Source organism: Oryx dammah, unplaced genomic scaffold, assembly GCF_014754425.2.
Source record: "Oryx dammah isolate SB20612 unplaced genomic scaffold, SCBI_Odam_1.1 HiC_scaffold_13, whole genome shotgun sequence".
NCBI classification, from domain to species: domain Eukaryota; kingdom Metazoa; phylum Chordata; class Mammalia; order Artiodactyla; family Bovidae; genus Oryx; species Oryx dammah.
In genome coordinates, this window is record NW_024070197.1 from 14,414,026 (window position 1) to 14,433,962 (window position 19,937).

The following is a 19,937-nucleotide window of genomic DNA, read 5'->3' on the forward strand; positions in this document are numbered from 1 at the left end:
GGGGACCTCCACAGACTGGACGTGGGGGGAGCACTGTGAGCGGTGCCGGCCCGGCAGCTTCGGGAACGCCACGGGCTCCGGCGGCTGCAGGCCCTGCCAGTGCAATGGGCATGGGGACCCTCGCCGAGGCCACTGTGACAACCTCAGCGGGCTCTGCTTCTGCCAGGACCACACCGAGGGTGCCCACTGCCAGCTCTGCTCCCCTGGCTACTATGGGGACCCTCGGTGAGCCAGGGGCCAGCCAGGCCAGGGTGGGGGTCAGGGACGTGGCGGGCCGGGGCAGGACTGATCTGACGCTGCCTCTCCTCTCTTCCCCCCAGGGCAGGTGGCTCCTGCTTCCGGGAGTGTGGGGGTCGTGCCCTCCTCACCAACGTGTCCTCAGTGGCACTGGGCTCACGCCGGTTTGGGGGGCTCCTGCCTGCAGGTGGCGGGGCAGCAAGAGCGGGGCCTGGCCTGTCCTATTGTGTGTGGGTTGTCTCGGCCACTGAGGTGCTGCAGCCCTGTGCCCCCGGGACCCTCTGTCCCCCGCTTACCCTTACCTTCTCCCCCGACAGCAGCACCCCGTGCACGGTGAGCACCAAGGGCGCTCGTGACAGGCCCACGTTCCCCCACCCAGGGGGAACCTTCAGACAGACCCTGGCCCCCACGTCCCTGCTTTTTCATCCATCAGACTCCCAACTGTATTCCTCAGGCCCCTATACCCCTCTGTTCCTCAGCCCACAGACCCTCCCACTTGCCAGGCTGCCTCCTGTTTCCTGGACCCCAGTTTCCCATTCCCCAGTCCAGACATGGTAAACATTTGTACCTTGAGTGCCACCTCTGATCGACTGGTAGCGGCTGCCAGGATCCGTGTATTGAGAAAGAGCCTCCATGCACAAGTGCCTGATTGATTAGCCACGTCTGCTGTCAACACAGGCTTGGGAATGGTGGCCGACAGTCGAACTAGGTGGTTCAAGCAGCTTTTGCCCCCGTCTCAGAGTGCCCTCTCTTTTTGAGCTCCTCTCCTCCCAGACCCCAAGGATCGCTTTGTCTCTTCCTCATCATCCCCTGATTCTTGACTCCTTACCCCTCCAGCTGAGCTACGTCCTGGCTTTTGATGGATTCCCACGTTTCCTGGACACCGGTGTTGTCCAGTCGGACCGTAGCCTCATTGCTGCGTTCTGCGGCCAGCGGCGGGACCGGCCCCTCACTGTGCAGGCCCTGTCTGGTATGGGCACTGGGGGAATGGGACCACGGTCCTGGACTGTCCTTTGTCCCTGTACCTTGCTGCCTGAGGTGGGCTCAAGACCCAGCCTGACTGTCCCAGCAACTGATTTGCTGGGTGATGCAATTCCTTGCCACCTCTGGGCCTCAGTTTCTTCAGCTGAAGATTGCACTGCCTGGGTTGTGTCTCTGGAAAGAAGGTCCAAGTGGGGGACATAGAATGTAGCTGGTGTGGCCCCCGAGCATCTCTCTTCAGCCTAGTGGTTCTCAACCAGGAGTGACTTTGCCCCTTGGGTTATTTGGCTGTTTCTGGAGATGTTCTGATTGTCACAATGGGAGGTACTACTGGTATCCCATGGGTAGGGGTATCCCATGGGTGGGGGCCAGAGATGCTACTCTGCAGTGAAAGGGCCCGTCTTTGGAAATGCTTCTCTTCATATTGTAAAACCAAGTGGCTGCAAGGCTGTGAGAGGGCAGAGTTGGAGTTCTGCTGGCGATGGCATGCAAACCCAGACCCTGCACAGCGAGCTGCTATAGCTGAGGGGTCCTCTGTGTCATTTTACCCAGCAAATGTTTACTGAGCACCCAGCTGTCAAGCTGGGCCTGCCTGGGCTCCATGCTGGGCGTGTCAAAGGGAATCAGGGACCCAGGCGCTGCCTTCATGGACTCACAGCAGAAGGGGACATGACAAACAGCAGTGAACAAATTATAGTCAGAATAGTGACACTTTTTTGAGAAGGAACGAGAGGAAATGGAAAGGACTGGGGACCTGGCCTGTCTGGGCAGGTGAGGAAGGATTCTTTGCAGAAGTGAAATTTTACTTGAGGCCTGAAGGGGGCGGTGTGGGCAAAGACGACTATGGAGGGAGGCATAGCAGATGCCCAGGCTCTGACACTCGGTGGTAAAGAATTGGCCTGCCAATGCGGGAGACCCAGGTTCGATCCCTGGGTCAGGAAGATCCCCTGGAGAAGGAAATGGCAACCCACTCCAGTATTCTTGCCTGGGAAATCCAGTGGACAGAGGAACCCTGCAGGCTACAGTCCAGGGGGTTGCAAAGAGTCGGACACGACTTAGCAACTAAACAACGACAAACAATAACTTCCTGTTCTGAGAATAGGAAGCTGGCCAGTGGTGCTGGAGTGCAAAGAGCTGGAAGGGTGAGAGGGGATGAGGTCAGAGAGCCTGCAGGCCTACCGACTCTTTGTATTTTTAAAAAATATTTATTTATTTATTTGGCTGCACTGGGTCTTAGTTGTGGCACGAGCTTAGTTGCAACATGTAAGCTCTTAATTGGCAGCATGCAGTTAGTTGCGGCATGTGGGATTTGGTTCCCTGATCGGGGATCGAACCCATCCCCCTGCATGGGGAGTGCGGAGTCTCAACCACTGGACCACCAGGGACACCCAACCCCTGTCTCTTTAAATATCACTTTGTTGCGGCCTTGTGACGCGCCTCGGGACTCTCTTCTCCAACAGGGCTGCTGGTACTTCACTGGGAAGCCAATGGCTCCTCATCCTGGGGCTTCAACGCCTCCGTGGGCTCTGCCCGCTGTGGGTCAGGGGGCCCTGGGAGCTGCCCTGTCCCCCAGGAGTGTGTGCCCCAGGATGGGGTCCCAGGTGCTGGACTCTGCCGGTGTCCCCAAGGCTGGGCTGGCCCGCACTGCCGCATGGCTGTGTGTCCTGAGAACTGTAATGCCCACAACGGGGCGGGGACGTGTAATCAGGTACGGGTAGAAGAGAGCAAGCCAGGTGGGACGGGGGTGGGAGTAGTAATCAGGGCAACCCCCCAGCTTCTTGTGCTGTCCCCCAGAGCCTGGGTGTGTGCGTCTGTGCTGAGGGCTTCGGAGGTCCTGACTGTGCCATGAAGCTGGATGGTGGGCAGCTGGTCTGGGAGACCCTCATGGACAGCCGCCTCTCAGCTGTGAGTTATAGGACACCACTTCCCAGGGAGGTGCTGTGCAGCCCGCCTCCTGGATCATTCTCCCTGCTCTATTCCCCAGACTACCCCCAGAGACCCTGTACCCAGCCTGCCACTTGGTAATGACCTCACCTGAGCTCTCCTGTCCGTGCCCCACCCCTAGGACACTGCCAGCCGCTTCCTGCACCGCCTGGGGCACACGATGGTGGAGGGACCTGAGGCCACCTTGTGGATGTTTGGGGGCCTGGGCCTGCCCCAGGGGCTGCTGGGAAACCTGTATAGGTGAGGACGGCCTGGGAAGGTGGGACACCTGAATGACAAAAGGTCACCTCAGGGGAGGCTGAGATGCCTGTCCCATAAGAGTCCCCTGAGGGGGGTGCAGAAAAATCTCCACAGGTGCAGGATACCCCAAAGGATGCTGGGATGCTTGTCACAGGAGGCTTACCTCAGGGGCTGGGGTGCTTATTGAGGTGGTGGTACCCCAGAGGATGGTACAGTGATTGTCATAGGAGGGTCACCCCAGAGGATGGTACAGTGATTGTCATAGGAGGGTCACCTTAGAGGTGTTGGGGTACCTGCCAAGTGGGGGGTGATTTCCAGGGGATGCTGGGGTACCAGTGGGGGGATGTCACCCCAGGGGGTTATGGGCTGACTGCCACATAGTGAGGCTGCTTTTTGGCATCTTGGCCCCAGGTACTCAGTGAGTGAACGGCGGTGGACACAGATGTTGGCAGGAGCCGAGGATGGGGGCCCAGGCCCCTCCCCTCGCTCTTTCCACGCTGCTGCCTACGTGCCTGCTGGCCGTGGGGCCATGTACCTGCTGGGGGGCCTCACAGCTGGGGGTGTCTCCCGGGACTTCTGGGTCCTCAACCTCACCACCCTGCAGTGGCGGCAGGAGAAGGTGAGCATCTCAATCCCCAGGTCCCCACAGCCAGGCTCCAGCAGAGATGCCGAGAGCAGCTCCAGTCATCCTTGCCCCCAGAGGAGGATGCTTCCTCCTGGGGCCCCAGCACAAGTCCCAGAAGTTGAATTTCCTTGGCCGTCCTGGGTCACACTTAATTCCTGAGCCAGTCCCCAGCCAAGGGGATGTGACCCTCTGGGTGGCCAGGCTGGGACACAGTCCCCTTGTCGAGCTGGTACACTCAGCCCTGTGCAGCCAGGGTAAGAGCCAGGGAGCAAGGGCTTCCTGGAGGAACCCCGGGCTATTTCCACCTGAAGAATTGACACCAAACAGGCAGAAATAGTGATAGGTCTGCTCACCTGCCGGGACCATGACTGGTGGGAAGGTCTGGGGTCTGACCCGTTCCCCCTTAGCGGTTCAAGGGGAGAATGGGGAGCTCTGAGCCTTGCTTCTACACACAAAATGACCCCTGATCTTTGCCCCTCTCCCTGGTGACCTCCGCCCTTCATCCTCCAGGCCCCTCAGACTGTGGAGCTGCCAGCCGTTGCTGGTCACACGCTTACTGCCCGCCGAGGCCTATCTCTGCTCCTGGTGGGTGGTTACTCCCCGGAAAATGGCTTCAACCAGCAGCTGCTTGAGTACCAGCTGGCGACTGGCACCTGGGTGTCCGGGGCTCAGAGCGGGACGCCCCCCACAGGTGGGCCTGGGGACAGCCCTTTTGACTCTTGACCGTCCTCTCTACCCACTCCGGTCTGGTCACTGCCCCTACACCTGTTGTTTCCCTGTGTACCCCGTCACTCACCCACCTTCTCAGGATGCTGTCTTTTGAGAAGTTCAGTTTCTCTCCTTACCCCTCCCAGACTTCCTGAGAAGCTGCCCCACTTCCTGCCTAGTAGCAGTGGGGCACTTTCCCTCTCCCAGGCCCGAGAACACTGCCCCTCAGGTATTTTCCTTTCTCTCCCTCTCCTCTTTCTTTCCTTCTTTGGCTACGCCGGATCTTAGTTGCAGCACGTGGGATCCTTTGATGTGGCGCACAGACTGCCCAATTGTGGCGCACAGGCTCAGTAGTTGTAGCATGAGGGCTCTCTAGTCCCATGGCCTGTGGGATCTTTGTTCCCCAACCAGGAATCAAGCTCTCGTCCCCTGCATTACAAGGTGGATTCCTAACCACTGGACTACCAGGGAAGGCCCTCTCCTTCTGCCATTCTTTGATCACTGTCCCCAAGGTCCCTCTGATCACCCTGTCTCTCTCTTTTCCCTTTCCCAGAGTCTCCAATGGCCGTCCTTTAGCACTGAAGGGAGAGGGAGGGGTTGAGAAAGGCTCCCAGGTCTCCGGCGTCAGGGCCTGGTAGGGTGGTGTCGTGGTCATGAGAAGGGGAGCCCAGGGGGCCTTCTCGACCCCCAGCCCTTCCCCCAGACTCTGTGCTCACTCTCCCCGCACCCCCTAGGTCTCTACGGTCACTCTGCTGTGTATCACGAGGCCACCGACTCCCTCTACGTGTTTGGGGGTTTCCGCTTCCATGTGGAGCTGGCAGCCCCATCCCCTGAGCTCTACTCCCTGCACTGCCCTGACCGCACCTGGAGCCTGCTGGCCCCTTCTCAGGGAGCAAAGGTCAGGAAAAAGGACCAGACAGATGAGTCGGGGTGGGGTGGGGGGAGGGCCCCTCCTTTCCCAGTGCCCCAGGGAGTGGCTCAACCCTGGATTCCTACTCTGCCTCCTTTCCAGTTCCCTCCCCCAAGTCTCCCCTTCTTCTATCTGACCTGGAGGTAAGAATCATCCACCAGGAGATCAGAGGCCTGTGTTCTGACCTGGTGCTCCCACACTCTGGGTGAGGCCTGGACAGGCCCCTCCCCTTCCTGGCACCTCCAGCTATGAAACAGGGAGCTGAGGTCTCTTGTGCTTCCACCTCCAAGGCCAAAGGCATCAGTGTGAGTGAGAGCAGGAACCTGGGTGCCTAGAGACAGCTGCATTTTCCATCCATTAACAAGTTTCCAAGCCCTTCTTGGGGCTAGACTGCAAAGGGAGATGGAAATATGAGCCTCAGCAGGAGACCCCCCAGTCCAGCTGGCGAGGTCACACAAGAAACCAGGGGTTCATCTCAAGCCATCCAGGCTGGCTTCCCGGGGAACAGCATGGGGCATGAGGGTTCTGGGTTCACCAAAAGGAGATGTCTCTTGGGTGGGCTGAGAGGAAGCGGAGGACGTGGGCTCTCATAGGCCACCCTGCCGCGTGTTCCCCCAACAGCCCCGGCCCCGACTCTTCCACGCCTCCGCCTTGCTAGGGGACACCATGGTGGTCCTTGGGGGCCGCTCAGACCCCGACGAGTTCAGCAGCGACGTGCTGCTTTACCAGGTCAACTGCAACACCTGGCTCCTGCCTGACCTCATTGGTGAGTCCGCTGCCCTCCCGGGAGGCCCCGGAACAACCAGGGGGCGCTCTGGCCTGGCCTGAGACCCCCCACTCATTGGCAGTCACGTGGACCCCTTCAGACCAACAGGCAAAGCTCCTGTCCTCTCCACATTATCTCAGCACCCATGGAAACACCCTCTTTCCTTTTTTTTTTTTTAAGGAATGTTTTAAATTCTGGTTATGAAGTCGTGGTAGATAATTCGTAAAATAGGAAGAAAAGCATCCCCCATAATCCCATTCTCTAGAGATGACTGTCATATGTGAGGGTGTTTCCTCTCAGTTCATAGGCTGGCAAGGGGCTGTATGTTGCCTTCGTATTTCATTTGACCATCGTAAGTGACTGACTGTGTTTCTGGCTCTGTCTCCTTTTCATTTTGTTTCTCTCTCTGTCCCTCTATTTCTAGTTCTCTTTTGCTTTTAATCTATCTTTTCCACCACTCTGTTATTATTATTATTTTTTTTTAGGATTTAAAAAAGAGTAGGTGCTCTGTGATGACCTAGATGGGTGGGATGGAGGTGGGAGGGAGGTCCAAGAGGGAGGGGATATATGTATACATATAGCTGGTTCACTTTGTTGTACAGCAGAAACTAACACAGCATTGTAAAGCAGTTATATTCCAATAAAAATAAATAAATGAAAACTTAGGGGAAATTCAGGTAACGAAATCAGCCACTGTCAAATGAATCCAGTGACATTCAGTACCTTCACAGTGTTCACGCACCACCATGGTCTGGTTCCACAAAATTTGCCTGTTTTTATTCCACTCTTTCTGTTCCCTTTCCTGTTGGTGTGTCTCTCTCCCTCTTTCTGTCTTGCTGTGTGTATCTGATTGTCCTGTTCTGTTCGGCCTTGTCTATCTTCTGCCTGCCTTTTCTTGTCTGTCTCTGCTCTTCTTAGACCATCTCTCTGCCCAGCATCCCTCTCTGACTGGTTCCTGTGTGTGGATCTCTGCCTCCAGTCACCTGTTCTGTGTCTCTGAACTTTTCTGTCTTTCTCCAGGCCCAGCCTCCGTGGGACCGCCAATGGAAGAGTCTGTGGCTCACGCTGTGGCCGCGGTAGGGGGTCGCCTGTTTATCTCAGGAGGCTTTGGGGGAGTGGCCCTGGGCCGCCTGCTGGCCTTGTCCCTGCCCCCTGACCCCTGCCGCCTGCTGTCCTCGCCCGAAGCTTGTAACCAGACTGGGGCCTGTACCTGGTGCCATGGGGCCTGCCTGTCTGGGGACCAGGCCCACAGGTAACCACGGAGACTGACAGCACATGGGTGGGTGGTACTGGTGCCGTCCAAAGGGGGCTCTATGCTGGGCCAGGCTTGTTGGGGAGGCCTCAGGAAGGTACTGTCTGGTCGGGACACCAGCTCCCCTGGGAGAAGGGCCAGCTCATCATAGGCAGGGCAGGCATGAGGAGTGCCTGAATGGGGAGCCCTGTTTGTGGGCTGGGGCAGCTGAGTCTGAACTGGGCCCCAAATGACAAGCTTGGGGTCATTTAGACCACAAAGATTTGGAAGTAGGGCTGTGTCTAGTGGCTTTTAGAAACACCTGAGTTGGGGAAGGCTGAGACTGGAGAGGTGGGTGGGTCTGCTCAGAGAGGGCTCCAGGGCCCAGCCGCCCTGGGCTGCGTCCAGCTCCGGAGACTCCTCGTCTGTAGTTTGGGAATCCAGGCGTCTATCTTGGGAGGCTGAAAGTACTTTGCTGGGTTTAGCACAAATTGTACTGGCCGCAGTTACCCTTTGCTGACGTACTAATGGGCTTTGTTTTGTCCCATTACATGTGTCACCGTGTTTACTACAGACCATTGTAGGGTCTGATTTTTAGGATGCTCCCCCAGACTCTGCTTGGGGTGTTATATAACAGTGGGTACACCCACTGCTTTTCTAAAACCTAGAAAATTCTGAAACTTGTATGCCTTCAAGGATTTTGAGTCAGGGATTGCGAGCCTCCACGTGGGTGATGGGGAATCACCAAAGGGGTGAGCAGGAGAGGGCAGGGTGGGCTCATGGAGGAGGGGATGGGGAGGGGAGTCTGCAGGTGGAGGCCTGAGAGGAGGAGCCTTGACCTGGGCAGGGGGCTGCAGGGGTTGGGGAGGAGGGGGTGGTCAGGGAAGAAGAGGCCTCCATGAGCGGAGTGCCAGGAGGACATGGGGTGTTGTCCAGTGTCTCTGGGATGACAGGTGGCTGTGGGACCATCACCAAGTGAGCTCAGGAGGGGCCAGTCTGGGAGGCCTGTGCTGAGACTGGGATGGACCTGCAGGGCCTGCAGACCAGAGTCCAGGAGGCACCAGGGAGGGGCGCCGGGTGCGGGGAGGATGGAGCCTGGCTGAGCGTGATGGGCCAGGCCTCCCGCCTCCCCAGGCTGGGCTGTGGCGGCGCCCCCTGCTCCCCTATGCCCCACTCCCCTGAGGAATGTCGACGTCTGCGGACCTGCAGCGAGTGCCTGGCCCGCCATCCCCGGACCCTGCAGCCTGGAGATGGAGAGGTGAGTGATGGGGTGGGGGGGTTGGGGAACGTGTTTCAGGCACCACGGGGCTCTTCACCTGGGATCAGGTGGCAGGAACTGAGACTGGAGGGGTGCTGGGGGCCCTGACGACCCCTCTGAGCCGGTACCTGCCCCCCCCACCAGGCCTCTGCCCCCCGCTGTAAGTGGTGTACCAACTGCCCCGAGGGTGCCTGCATTGGGCGCAATGGGTCATGCACCTCAGAGAATGACTGTCGCATCAACCAGCGCGAGGTCTTCTGGGCCGGGAACTGCTCTGAGGCCGTGTGCGGGGCGGCCGACTGCGAGCAGTGCACCAGGGAGGGCAAGTGCATGTGGACGCGGCAGTTCAAGAGGACGGGTGAGTGCCAAGGCCTGCTCCCCGAGAGGGGAGTCCGGGGGGGCCTGGCCTCCTGCTCCAGGGACGCCAGGGGCTCAGCGGCCTGGTCTGAGGGGGCAGGTGGGGAGTGGGCAAGGGACCTGGACCCACTTCTTAATCCCTGCACCCCCCAACCTCAGGGGAGACCCGCCGCATCCTTTCGGTGCAGCCCACCTACGACTGGACGTGCTTCAGCCACTCGCTGCTGAATGTGTCCCCAATGCCGGTGGAGTCATCGCCCCCGTTGCCCTGCCCCACACCCTGTCACCTCCTGCCCAACTGCACCTCGTGTCTGGACTCCAAGGGTGCTGACGGGGGCTGGCAGCACTGCGTCTGGAGCAGCGGCCTCCAGCAGGTACCACACCCGGCCGGGGGTGCGGGTGGGCCTCCCCTCAGAGCCCGCAGGCAGCTGAGGAGCTGGGAGGCGGGAGGGAGTGGTGGGGCGGCTGAGTGGATAGCACGGAGCTGAAGCTGCGTGGGAATGTCAGAGGGCCGCTGCCACATCTGACTTCTGGGAGAAGCAGTTAAAAACTAAAGTGTGTTGGCTCAGGGTTTTTTTAAAAGACATAGGTCAAGGGGACTTCCCTGGCGATCCAGTGGTTGAGATTTCACCTTCCAGTGCTGGGCTGTGAGTTTGATCCCTGGTAGGGAACTAACATCCCACATGCCTCATGGCCAAAAAAACCCCCAAAAATTAAAAACATAAAAAAATACTGCTGCCCATCCCCCCGCAACAAATCAAATGTAACAGGTGTGCAGACAAGACCTGTTGTGCTGTGGCTCAAGGGCAGCCATGTTGTAACTGTCAGACTTTGTTCTGAATGACTTTGGCCTTAGAGCCTGGGGCAGGCAACAGGGTGCTGTCTTCCCCACTGACTGGCTGGCTTCTTCCTTCCCTCCCTTTCTCCTTTCACCAAATTCATCACCGAGCACCTTCCTCGTGCCGGGCACTTTGCCAGGCGGTGGGCATAGGTCAGCAGACAAGCTGGGATCCTGCATCTCTTCCAGGAAACGCAGTTAATGGTGTTGGGCAGCATCGCATTGGGCCACTACAGTGGTCCCAGAAGAGAACACTTGGCCGACTGGAGCCTTGGGCTTCTCTCGGCCCCCTTCCCGATGGCCCTGCTGTCTGCCAAGGGGGACACTAATTTTAAATCTGGAAGCCTGACCTGGAGGAGAATTTGGCTCCGGCTGTTCAGCCAGGCTCAGCTCATCACCGGCATAGCCCGCAGTGGGTTCAGAGCTCCGGCCGCAGCAGTCAGGGTTTTCTATTTCAGGATTGCACAATTGCTTTGTTTCTTCCTGAGTGCATCCAGACAGACAGCCTAGACTAATCCCTTTCCCCTTGTACTTTACTTAAGGCCAGAGCTATAAATAAAATGCTCTCATACAGTGAGGTAAGTTCCTGACCTCATTGCATACCCTGTCTGAGTGCCCGGACACAATAAGTGATGGTGCGTGAGCTGCACTGCAGCCCCTGACCACAGACCCCAAATCCTTCCAGCCAAGGGCAGGAGGATCCTGTTGCCCCAACGGCTGGGCCCACGTTCTTTTTTTTTTTAATTAAAAAAAAGTGGGTTTTTTTGTTTTTTTTTTGCCACTCTGTGCCTCATGAGGGATCTTAGTTCCCCAACCAGAGACTGTACCTGCAACCCCTGCAGAGGAAGTTCAAGGTCCTAAACCACTAGACCACCAGGGAAGCCTCTTCCACGTTCTTTCTAAGAGACTGTAGCTGGCATCCCCCCTCCTGAATCTTGTTTCTGTGTCCACCTGGGACCATTGCCTTTCCTTGATTGTAAGAAACGGCTGTATCCCAAGCCAGGTGGTAGAGAGGGCTCACTACACCAACATAGTGGCGCCTCTGGTAAGGCGGGTGGGAAGTGCAGCCAGGCACTGGAGAGGGAGCCCGGAAGGCTGCCTCTCTTGTCTTTAGTGTGTGTGGGTCTCATCTCTGCTGCCTTCTGCCTCTGCTCTTTCCTCGCTCCTCCCCACTCTCTTCCTCTGCTGTCACATGTTTATCCAAACGGCCCGGCCAGCCCCGGTCCACACAGTCTAGTTTTAAGGCTGTCCCTAGCCTGACTTCCGGTCTGAACTTCCAGTTACAAAGGCTGGGAAGGGAGGATGCCGTGGCCCCAGGTGATGTCCGTTTTGGCCCACCTGGTTGTGGCCGGCAGGGGTGAGATCTCCAAGAAGAGGGTGCGGCCCAGGGAGTTCCCCAGGACACGTGTGTCTGATGCTCCTCCTCTGCCGTTTCCGCTCCCGCAGTGTCTGAGCCCCTCCTACCTGCCCCTGCGGTGTATGGCCGGAGGCTGTGGGCGGCTGCTCCGCGGACCCGAGAGCTGCTCCCTGGGCTGTGCTCAGGCAACCCAGTGCGCCCTCTGTCTGCGGCGCCCCCACTGTGGCTGGTGTACCTGGGGGGCCCAGGATGGGGGCGGCCGCTGCCTGGAGGGTGGACTCAGTGGCCCCCGTGACGGTGAGACAGACGGTTTTGGGGATGGGGTGAGGAGGGCCAGCGCCTGTCTGGGTTCCGATATGGGGGTTGGTGTGGAGAATGAACGTGCGGGCCCTCATAGGTGGTGTTCAGGGAAAGTGGGAGCAAGGGCCAGGGTGGCTGGGTGGGAGGTACAGAGGCTCTTGCCCCCCAGCGAAGCCTGGTATCCTCATATCAGGGCTGACGTGTGGGCGACCTGGGGCCTCTTGGGCCTTTCTTTCCTGCCCCCCGGAGGACGAATGTGCCAACGGGCACCATGACTGCAATGAGACCCAGAACTGCCACGACCGGCCCCACGGTTACGAGTGCAGCTGCAAGGCAGGCTACACCATGGACAAGTGAGGCTCCGGCTGGACCAGGGCTCTGGTGGGGTTGAGGGGAACAGGCCAGACCGACCGTGGAGTGGGAGAGCCTGTGAGGAGCAGTTAAGGATGGGGCATGGACCCAAGCAGGACGCAAGGAAACACAGTCCAAGGTGTGGAGGAGGGCGTGAGGTAGGCGCTCGATCCAGGGAGGGCAGGCTGGTACATTGGTTTGAGAGGGTGCCCTGGAATGGGGGGCCATCGCTCCCGCAGGAAGTTCTAGGCTGGACCCGGGAGCAGGGCAGTGATGGAACAGACCTGGGGCGGGGTGGACTAGTGGAGAAGAGGGTGGGTGGTTGGGGTGGGTTCTGAGAAGCTGTGAGGACCCTGACGCCAGCCAGGTCTGCCCTGGGGAGGGGCGGCTGCTGCCCTGCCCTGACCGCCGCCCCCTCCCCGCAGCGTGACGGGGCTGTGCCGCCCGGTGTGCGCCCAGGGTTGCGTGAATGGCTCGTGTGTGGAGCCCGACCACTGCCGCTGCCACTTCGGCTTTGTTGGCCGCAACTGCTCCACGGAGTGTCGCTGCAACCGTCACAGCGACTGCGCCGGCGTGGGGGCCCGCGACCACTGCCTGCTCTGCCACAACCACACCAAGGTGGCCGTCCGGGATCTCCAGGCCTGCCCCCGGGCCCTGCTGGCCTTCCGCCTGCGCTCGGGCATCTTAAGCCTCGTCCCAAGCCCCTGTCAGCTAGACGCAGGGAGGAGATGGCGTAGCCCCATCTCAGGGGGGATGAAAGGACCGTGGGGACACCTTCTGGGGCTGCGTCACAGTGGGGTGCCTGGGAATAGTGTGGCAGTTAGTGCTGGGCCAGGGAGGGTGAGCACGTGAAACAGCATTTAGGATCAGGTAGGGAATGGCTTTCCGAGCTCAACACCCCGGACTGAAGGGGACTGAGACCCCGTCACTGGAGGTGTGCAAATGAAGGTGGAGGGCCAAACGGTAGAGGGGCTGGGGTGGCCCAAGCCAAATGCCGGAGCCACTGCTGCCTTCCCATGGTGCTCTCAGGAAGTGGAAAGTGTTAGTTGCTCAGTTGTGTCCGACTCTCTGCGACCCTGTGGACTGTTGCCTGCCGGGCTCCTCTGTCCGTGGAATACTGGAGTGGGTAGCCACTCTCTTCTCCAGGCCAGGGATCAAACCTGGGTCTCCTGCATTGCAGGCAGGTTCTCTACTGTCTGAGCCACCAGGGAAGCTGGGTGCTCTCAGAACCTCCCCCCACTCTCACACCCACTAGGACCCTTCACTCCCTCTGACCACTCTGTCCCTGGTTTCCAGGGCAGCCACTGTGAGCAGTGCCTCCCACTGTTCGTGGGTTCAGCCGTGGGGGGAGGGACCTGCCGGCCCTGCCACGCCTTTTGTCGCGGCAACAGCCACGTCTGCGTCTCCAGGAAGGAGCTTGAGATAGCCAGGAGGGAGCCGGAGAAGTACTCGCTGGATCCAGATGAGGTGAAAGAGGTTGGGGTCCTGAGCTCCTGGGTCTGAAGGAGGGGTCTGGTCCGTGTTGGTTGGTGATCGCCCTGTCCTCCCTTGGCCAGATTGAACAGTGGGTGACAGAGGGTCCCAGTGAAGATGAGGCTGTGTGTGTGCACTGCCAGAATAATAGCTACGGGGATAAGTGTGAGAGCTGCCTCCACGGCTACTTTCTCCTCGACGGGAAATGCACCAAGTAAGTGGAGGCGGGCCAGGGACCTCCGCCTTGCCCAATAGGAGCAGCTCTGAGAGCCAGAGTCCTCTCCCAAGTCCTCAGCCCTCAGGCAAGGATGGGGTCCCCTGAGGCCAGGGTTGGGGGCAATAGATAAGACTCAGGTGGGAGACCTTCCACCTCAGAGGCTGGTGCTAAAATGCAGGCTGCTAAGCAGCCCTGGTGGAGACTGTTAGGCAGAGAGACTCCCCTGGGATGTCTCTGGTGGGCCAGTGGTTAAGAATCCACCTTTCAATGCAGGGGATGTGGGTTCTATCCCTGGTCCGAGAACTAAGATCCCACATGCTGGGGAGCAACTAAGCCTGTGCACTGCAACTTGAGAGCCCACATGCCACAACGAAGACCCAGCAGAGCCAAAAATTAAAAAACATTTTTAATTTAAAAATAAGAAAAAATAGAGAGGACCCTGAGGGAGATGCCTCATGCCAGTCTCCCCATTCCATCCCCTTCCTTCTGACCCTGGAGTCCGTCCAACCTGGGTTCTAATCCTGACTCAGCCACTGAACAGCTCTGTGGCCTTGGGGTAAACGGCTTGACCACTGTGAGCCTCAGCTTCCTCTTCTGGCCTCACAGAGTGGAGCTTGTGTTTACAGCATCCAGCCTGGCCCCTGTAGGTCATGGGAGCTCTGTAACCCGCATCTTCTTCCCTCTCTTCAGATGCCAGTGTAATGGCCACGCGGACACGTGTAATGAGCAGGATGGGACAGGCTGCCCATGTCAGAACAACACAGAGACGGGCACGTGCCAGGGCAGCTCCCCCAGTGACCGCCGAGACTGCTACAAATACCAGGTACGGCTGGAGATGCAAGTTACGGGTCAAAGGCACCAAGCCCAGAAGAGGTCCGAGCTGGGATGAGGCAGCCTGGCTCAGGCAGGACTGACAATATGGTTCTGGTATATGTGGTCTTGGGGATCAAGGTCAGCTTGATAAACTGATCCCTACGGAGAAGGCAATGGCACCCCACTCCAGTACCCTTGCCTAGAAAATCCCACGGACGGAGGAGCCTGGTGGGCTGTAGTCCATGGGGTCGCTAAGAGTCAGACACGACTGAGCGACTTCACTTTCACTTTGCACTTTCATGCATTGGAGAAGGAAATGGCAACCCACTCCAGTGTTCTTGCCTGGAGAATCCCAGGGACGGGAAGCCTGGTGGGCTGTAACTCTATGGGGTCACACAGAGTGGGACACAACTGAAGCGACTTAGCAGCAGCAGCAGCAGTGTCAGGCCCTCAGCGTGATACTGGGAACCCAGAAATGAGCCTCCTGGGGGGCTTTCAGGGTGGTAAGGAGACAGGCTCCATTACAGGTAGTCACAACTTAAAGATGGCAAATGCTGGAGAACTCATATCATAGTAGCTTGAGCAAAAAACAAAATGTGGCTCTCAAAACCGAGTTCTGGAGTCTGCCTTCAGGACTGGCCAGATCCAGGTGCTCACACCTGGGACTGACCAGGGTCAGTCCAAGCTCCAAACCCAACCAGCTGTCTGACCCGGGACAGGTGTCACCCAGGACCAGTTTTGCTTTCTTGATGTTTAATCAAAAGGCCTGTTGGTCTTTGTCTGAACAGACAGCTTTGGAGATGAGTTCAGACCTTTCTCCTCCAGCAGCTGTTTGGGGGCTCTGATAAAGCAGTTTCTTTCACTTCTAATGACAGCAGTTGTTGCTGTTCAGTTGCTCAGTCATGTCTGACTCTTTGCCACCCCATAGACGGTAGCTCACCAGGCTCCTCTGTCCATGGGATTCTCCAGGCAAGAGTACTGGAGTAGGTTGCCGTTTCCTTCTCCAGGGGATCTTCCTGACCTAGGGATCAAATCGGCGTCTCCTGCATTGGTAGGCAGATTCTTTACCACTGAGCCACCTGGGAAGCACCCAGTGATAGCAGTGGTAGTTACTATATAGGGACTGCTTGCCACTGAGTTGGAGCTATGCCACAGATACAGTGCAGACAGTGCACACACGGAAGGCTCGGAAAGGCTGTGCTGAGGCTTCAGTGAGCTGTGGGCAGAAGAGGAAGAGGCTCAGAGACCTGTCCGGGATCAAACAGCTGCGTGGGTTTGGAGCTTGGACTGGCTCTGGTCAACCTCAGAGACTGAGTGATTTCTACTAGACTGTAGGAATCAAGTGAGCTGTTACCCATCCACTCATTCATTCCGCACATATTTACTGAGCACCTAGTTATGCCAGGCACTACGCAGAGCGCTGGGACACAGAAAGGAACAAAACAGGCAAAATGTTCTGTCCTTCCCTGGTGGCTCAGATGGTAGAGAATCTGCCTGCAATGCAGGAGACCTGGGTTTGATCTCTGGGTCAGGAAGATCCCCCAGAGAGGGAAATGACAACCTACTCCAGTATTCTTGCCTGGAGAACTTCACGGTCAGAGGAACCTGGTGGGCTTGAGGTCGTAAAGAGTCAAGCATGACTGAGTGACTTAATGCTTTCACTTTCTGGCAAACTCATGGAGAAGTCCAGCAATAAACAGAAAAATAAGTCAGACACCCAGGGTGTTAGTGATGAGCAGTAAGGAGGAAAATGAAGCAGAGAGGAGGGCTCGGGGGTATGGGGGAGTGGAAATGGTAGATACAGTGGCCAAGAAAGGCCTGAGCGAGAAGGTAAGTGTCACTCAAGGTGACACTTGAGTAAAGACCCGATGGACGTGAGGACACTGGACATTCAGACTTGGGGGAGCAGGGGAGCAATCCAGGCAGAGGCTCAACCAGTACAAAGGCCCCGAGGGAGGACCTACCTGTTACAGTCAGAAACAGCAAGGCCAGCAGGCCAGGCAGGCCCACTCGTGCGGAGCCTATGATTTCAGCAGTGTTTGCTCCCTGGGTACAGAGGAAGAGTCTCCAGTTCAGCAAGGGTAGGTCACTAGTCCAAGGCCACACGGCTAGGGAGGTGGTCAAGCCAGGATTCCACAGAGCTCTGCATCGCTGTGTCTCAGAGTTCCAGCGGCTTCGCCATCAGGGTGCTGTGGTTGCTGGGGTGACACCAAGAGCCACAGTGCTGGAGTGCAGGCTGCTGTTAGTGTCCACGCTGTGTCAGGGACGTTTGGGGGGGCGGGGTCACAGGGAAGCTGCTGGGACATGGGGACAACTAATCAGTAGATACAAAATAGAGGACCTGGTACAGTGGCAGAGGTTACTTACCAGTAGGTACAAAATACAGTCTGTTTCCTTGGAAGACTGGACACTGAGTTGCTTCACCCTGCCCTGCCCGCAGTGTGCCAAGTGCCGAGAGTCATTCCACGGGAGCCCGCTAGGGGGCCAGCAGTGCTACCGCCTCATCTCCGTGGAGCAGGAGTACTGCCTGGACCCCACGTCCCAGACCAACTGTTTCCACGAGCCCAAGCGCCGGGCTCTGGGCCCCGGCCGCACGGTTCTCTTTGGAGTGCAGCCCAAGTTCACCAATGTGGACATCCGCCTGACGCTGGACGTGACCTTTGGCGCCGTGGACCTCTATGTCTCCACCTCCTATGACACCTTTGTGGTCCGCGTGGCTCCCGACACTGGTGTCCACACCGTGCATATCCAGCCGCCACCGCCTCCCCCCCCCCCCCCACCCCCTGCTGACGGGCCCCGGGGACCTGGGGATCTGGGGGGACCCGGGGCTGGAGGTGGGCCGGCTACGCCAGCAGAGCCGCGAGTGCGGGAGGTCTGGCCACGGGGCCTGATCACCTATGTGACGGTGACAGAGCCGTCGGCGGTACTGGTGGTCCGTGGCGTGAGGGACCGGCTGGTCATCACCTACCCGCACGAGCACCACACTCTCAAGTCCAGCCGCTTCTACCTGCTCCTGCTGGGTGTTGGAGACCCAAGTGGGCCCAGTGCCAACGGCTCAGCTGACTCGCAGGGCTTGCTCTTCTTCCGGCAGGACCAGGCCCACATTGACCTGTTTGTTTTCTTCTCCGTCTTCTTCTCCTGCTTCTTCCTCTTCCTCTCGCTCTGTGTGCTGCTCTGGAAGGCCAAGCAGGCCCTGGACCACCGGCAGGAACAGCGCCGGCACCTGCAGGAGATGACCAAGATGGCCAGCCGCCCCTTCGCCAAGGTCACCGTCTGCTTCCCGCCGGACCCTGCTGCCCCAGCCCCTGCCTGGAAGCCTGCCGGGCTCCCGCCACCCACCTTCCGCCGCTCTGAGCCCTTCTTGGCACCCTTGCTGCTGACAGGGGCCGGCGGGCCCTGGGGACCTGTAGGAGGGGGCTGCTGCCCACCGGCCACCCCCACCACCACTGCCGGCCTGCGAGCTGGGCCTATCACCCTTGAGCCCACCGAGGATGGCATGGCCGGCGTGGCCACACTGCTGCTCCAACTGCCTGGCGGGCCCCACGCACCCAACGGCGCCTGCCTGGGGTCAGCGCTCGTCACACTGCGGCACCGGCTGCACGAGTACTGCGGCGGCGGCGGGGGCGCTGGGGGCAGTGGGCACGGGGCTGGTGCGGGCCGGAAGGGGCTGCTGAGCCAGGACAACCTCACCAGCATGTCCCTCTGACCCTTGGCGGGACCTTCAGCCCCAGCAGTCGAGTCCCCATAGGGTGGCTGCCCTGGACTTGGGGCCCCTCCAACTGGGACACTGTGTTCTCAGAGACCTCCGGTTTCTTTCCCCTGGGGGGAGGGTCCCCGGACAGAGCCTTCTTTGTTCTGCGTTCAACAATTACTTACTGATTACCTACTATGCGCCAGGCACTGTTGAAGACATGGCGTGAGTAGGAACCGAGACAGTCAAGGTCCCTGGTCTCGCGGGATTTTAGGTCCCAGTGCCGAGAGTCAGTCGACATGCGCGTGTGCGCGCTCAGCACAAACGAGGAAAAGCATGTCTGAACCGGTCGAGCGGTGTGAGTTAGCAACGAGATGAGGGACCTTGGGGTCGTCAGTTGTTCAGTGTGCGAAGCTCAACTTTAAGAAGGAAACTGTGGGGAGCGGGATCCAGGCAGAAGGAACTGCGAGGACAGAGGCGGAAAGTGGCTGATGTTACTGAAAAGGGTCGGAAAGCTGGCCAGTGTGGCCCTGACCAGATGTGCAGAGGCGGTGGGGTCAGGGTCGAGCAGGGGGCGGATCACCTGGGGCCCACCGACCCCGAGTAGGGCTTGGGATTTTATTCTCAGGGCATTGGGAAGCCATTGGACAGTCTTCTGAGGGAGAATGACAGGATCCGATGTATTTAAGAGGTCACTCAGCTGTGTGGAGAATAGACAGATACCGAGAGAAGCCACAGGGGGACAGGACCCGAGATGGGCCAGGTCAGGGCAGAGGCTGTGAGCGGAGTCTGGGACAGAAGCGGGAGGTGAGTGGAAGGATGTTACGATGGCATACGTGGACATCGGAGTAGGGGAGGGAAGGAGGCCAGGCTGACGCCAGCTTTGTGGCCCAAACTGTGGGCCAAGGTGGGACAGACTGGGGCTGTGGGGGAAGATAGTAGGAGTCCGGCTTTAGACCTGAGATGCCTTTCAGCGCCATCTCCTCAGTCAGGTCCTACCAGGGAAACAGCCACTGCCCTGAGGATCTCGGAGGGGGCTGAGTGTGGGGGTTGGCTCAGTAGTGAAGGAGGGGTGCTGCTGAGAGGAGACTGGAAGTGGAGCCGCCCAGTGAGCCACAGCAAGATGCTGTTTCTGCTACCATGAGGCTGCAGGGACAAGCTCAGGTGGTGTTCCCCGATACCCGGGCCAGCGTCGCTGCACTGCCAGGGCTCATGAGGAGACAAAGCCCCTGCCTGATAGGCCGGCCTGGGTGAGGTTGTGGGGGAGGGGGATACCCAGGTTGGGAATAGAAATGACAGTTTTCAACCTACAACTCTTCCCAGATGACATTGCCTTAAAGCAGCATCTGGCCTTTCCCCAGGGCCTCCCCTCACCCCAGCTGCCACCTTGGACTTCTGAGCCCTTCTGTCCCTAGGACTGCCCCGCCTCCCCCAGTCCTGACCATCTTGAACTTCGGACTCCTTTCCCAAGACTCCACACCCCCCAGCTGTTTTTCGGACCTTGGAAGGCGGGGCCCCTATGTCTTCCTGTCTGCTGGGGCCCTTCATCTAAGAGGCTGATCCCTGTGTGCCATCAGAGGCTGTGGGAAATTGGGGGAGCAGTAAAAGCAACGAATAAAGAGTGTGTGGAAGACCCGGTA

General features: G+C 58.6%; 1 protein-coding gene across 1 annotated transcript in view; it reads left to right on the plus strand.

Moving 5' to 3' along the window:
- MEGF8 (multiple EGF like domains 8) overlaps positions 1-19,937 on the plus strand; it is a 40,395-nt gene extending 20,458 nt beyond the window's left edge. Inside the window, exons 21-41 of the mRNA XM_040252644.1 lie at positions 15-225; positions 321-570; positions 1,075-1,207; positions 2,679-2,926; positions 3,013-3,123; positions 3,284-3,402; positions 3,814-4,021; positions 4,538-4,718; positions 5,470-5,633; positions 6,267-6,411; positions 7,432-7,663; positions 8,777-8,900; positions 9,045-9,258; positions 9,417-9,631; positions 11,542-11,749; positions 11,946-12,105; positions 12,529-12,721; positions 13,400-13,570; positions 13,660-13,790; positions 14,484-14,616; positions 17,047-19,937. Coding sequence (XP_040108578.1) covers positions 15-225; positions 321-570; positions 1,075-1,207; positions 2,679-2,926; positions 3,013-3,123; positions 3,284-3,402; positions 3,814-4,021; positions 4,538-4,718; positions 5,470-5,633; positions 6,267-6,411; positions 7,432-7,663; positions 8,777-8,900; positions 9,045-9,258; positions 9,417-9,631; positions 11,542-11,749; positions 11,946-12,105; positions 12,529-12,721; positions 13,400-13,570; positions 13,660-13,790; positions 14,484-14,616; positions 17,047-18,312 — 4,817 coding nt within the window. The 3' untranslated portion in view covers positions 18,313-19,937. The remainder of the gene's footprint in view (positions 1-14; positions 226-320; positions 571-1,074; positions 1,208-2,678; positions 2,927-3,012; positions 3,124-3,283; positions 3,403-3,813; positions 4,022-4,537; positions 4,719-5,469; positions 5,634-6,266; positions 6,412-7,431; positions 7,664-8,776; positions 8,901-9,044; positions 9,259-9,416; positions 9,632-11,541; positions 11,750-11,945; positions 12,106-12,528; positions 12,722-13,399; positions 13,571-13,659; positions 13,791-14,483; positions 14,617-17,046) is intronic.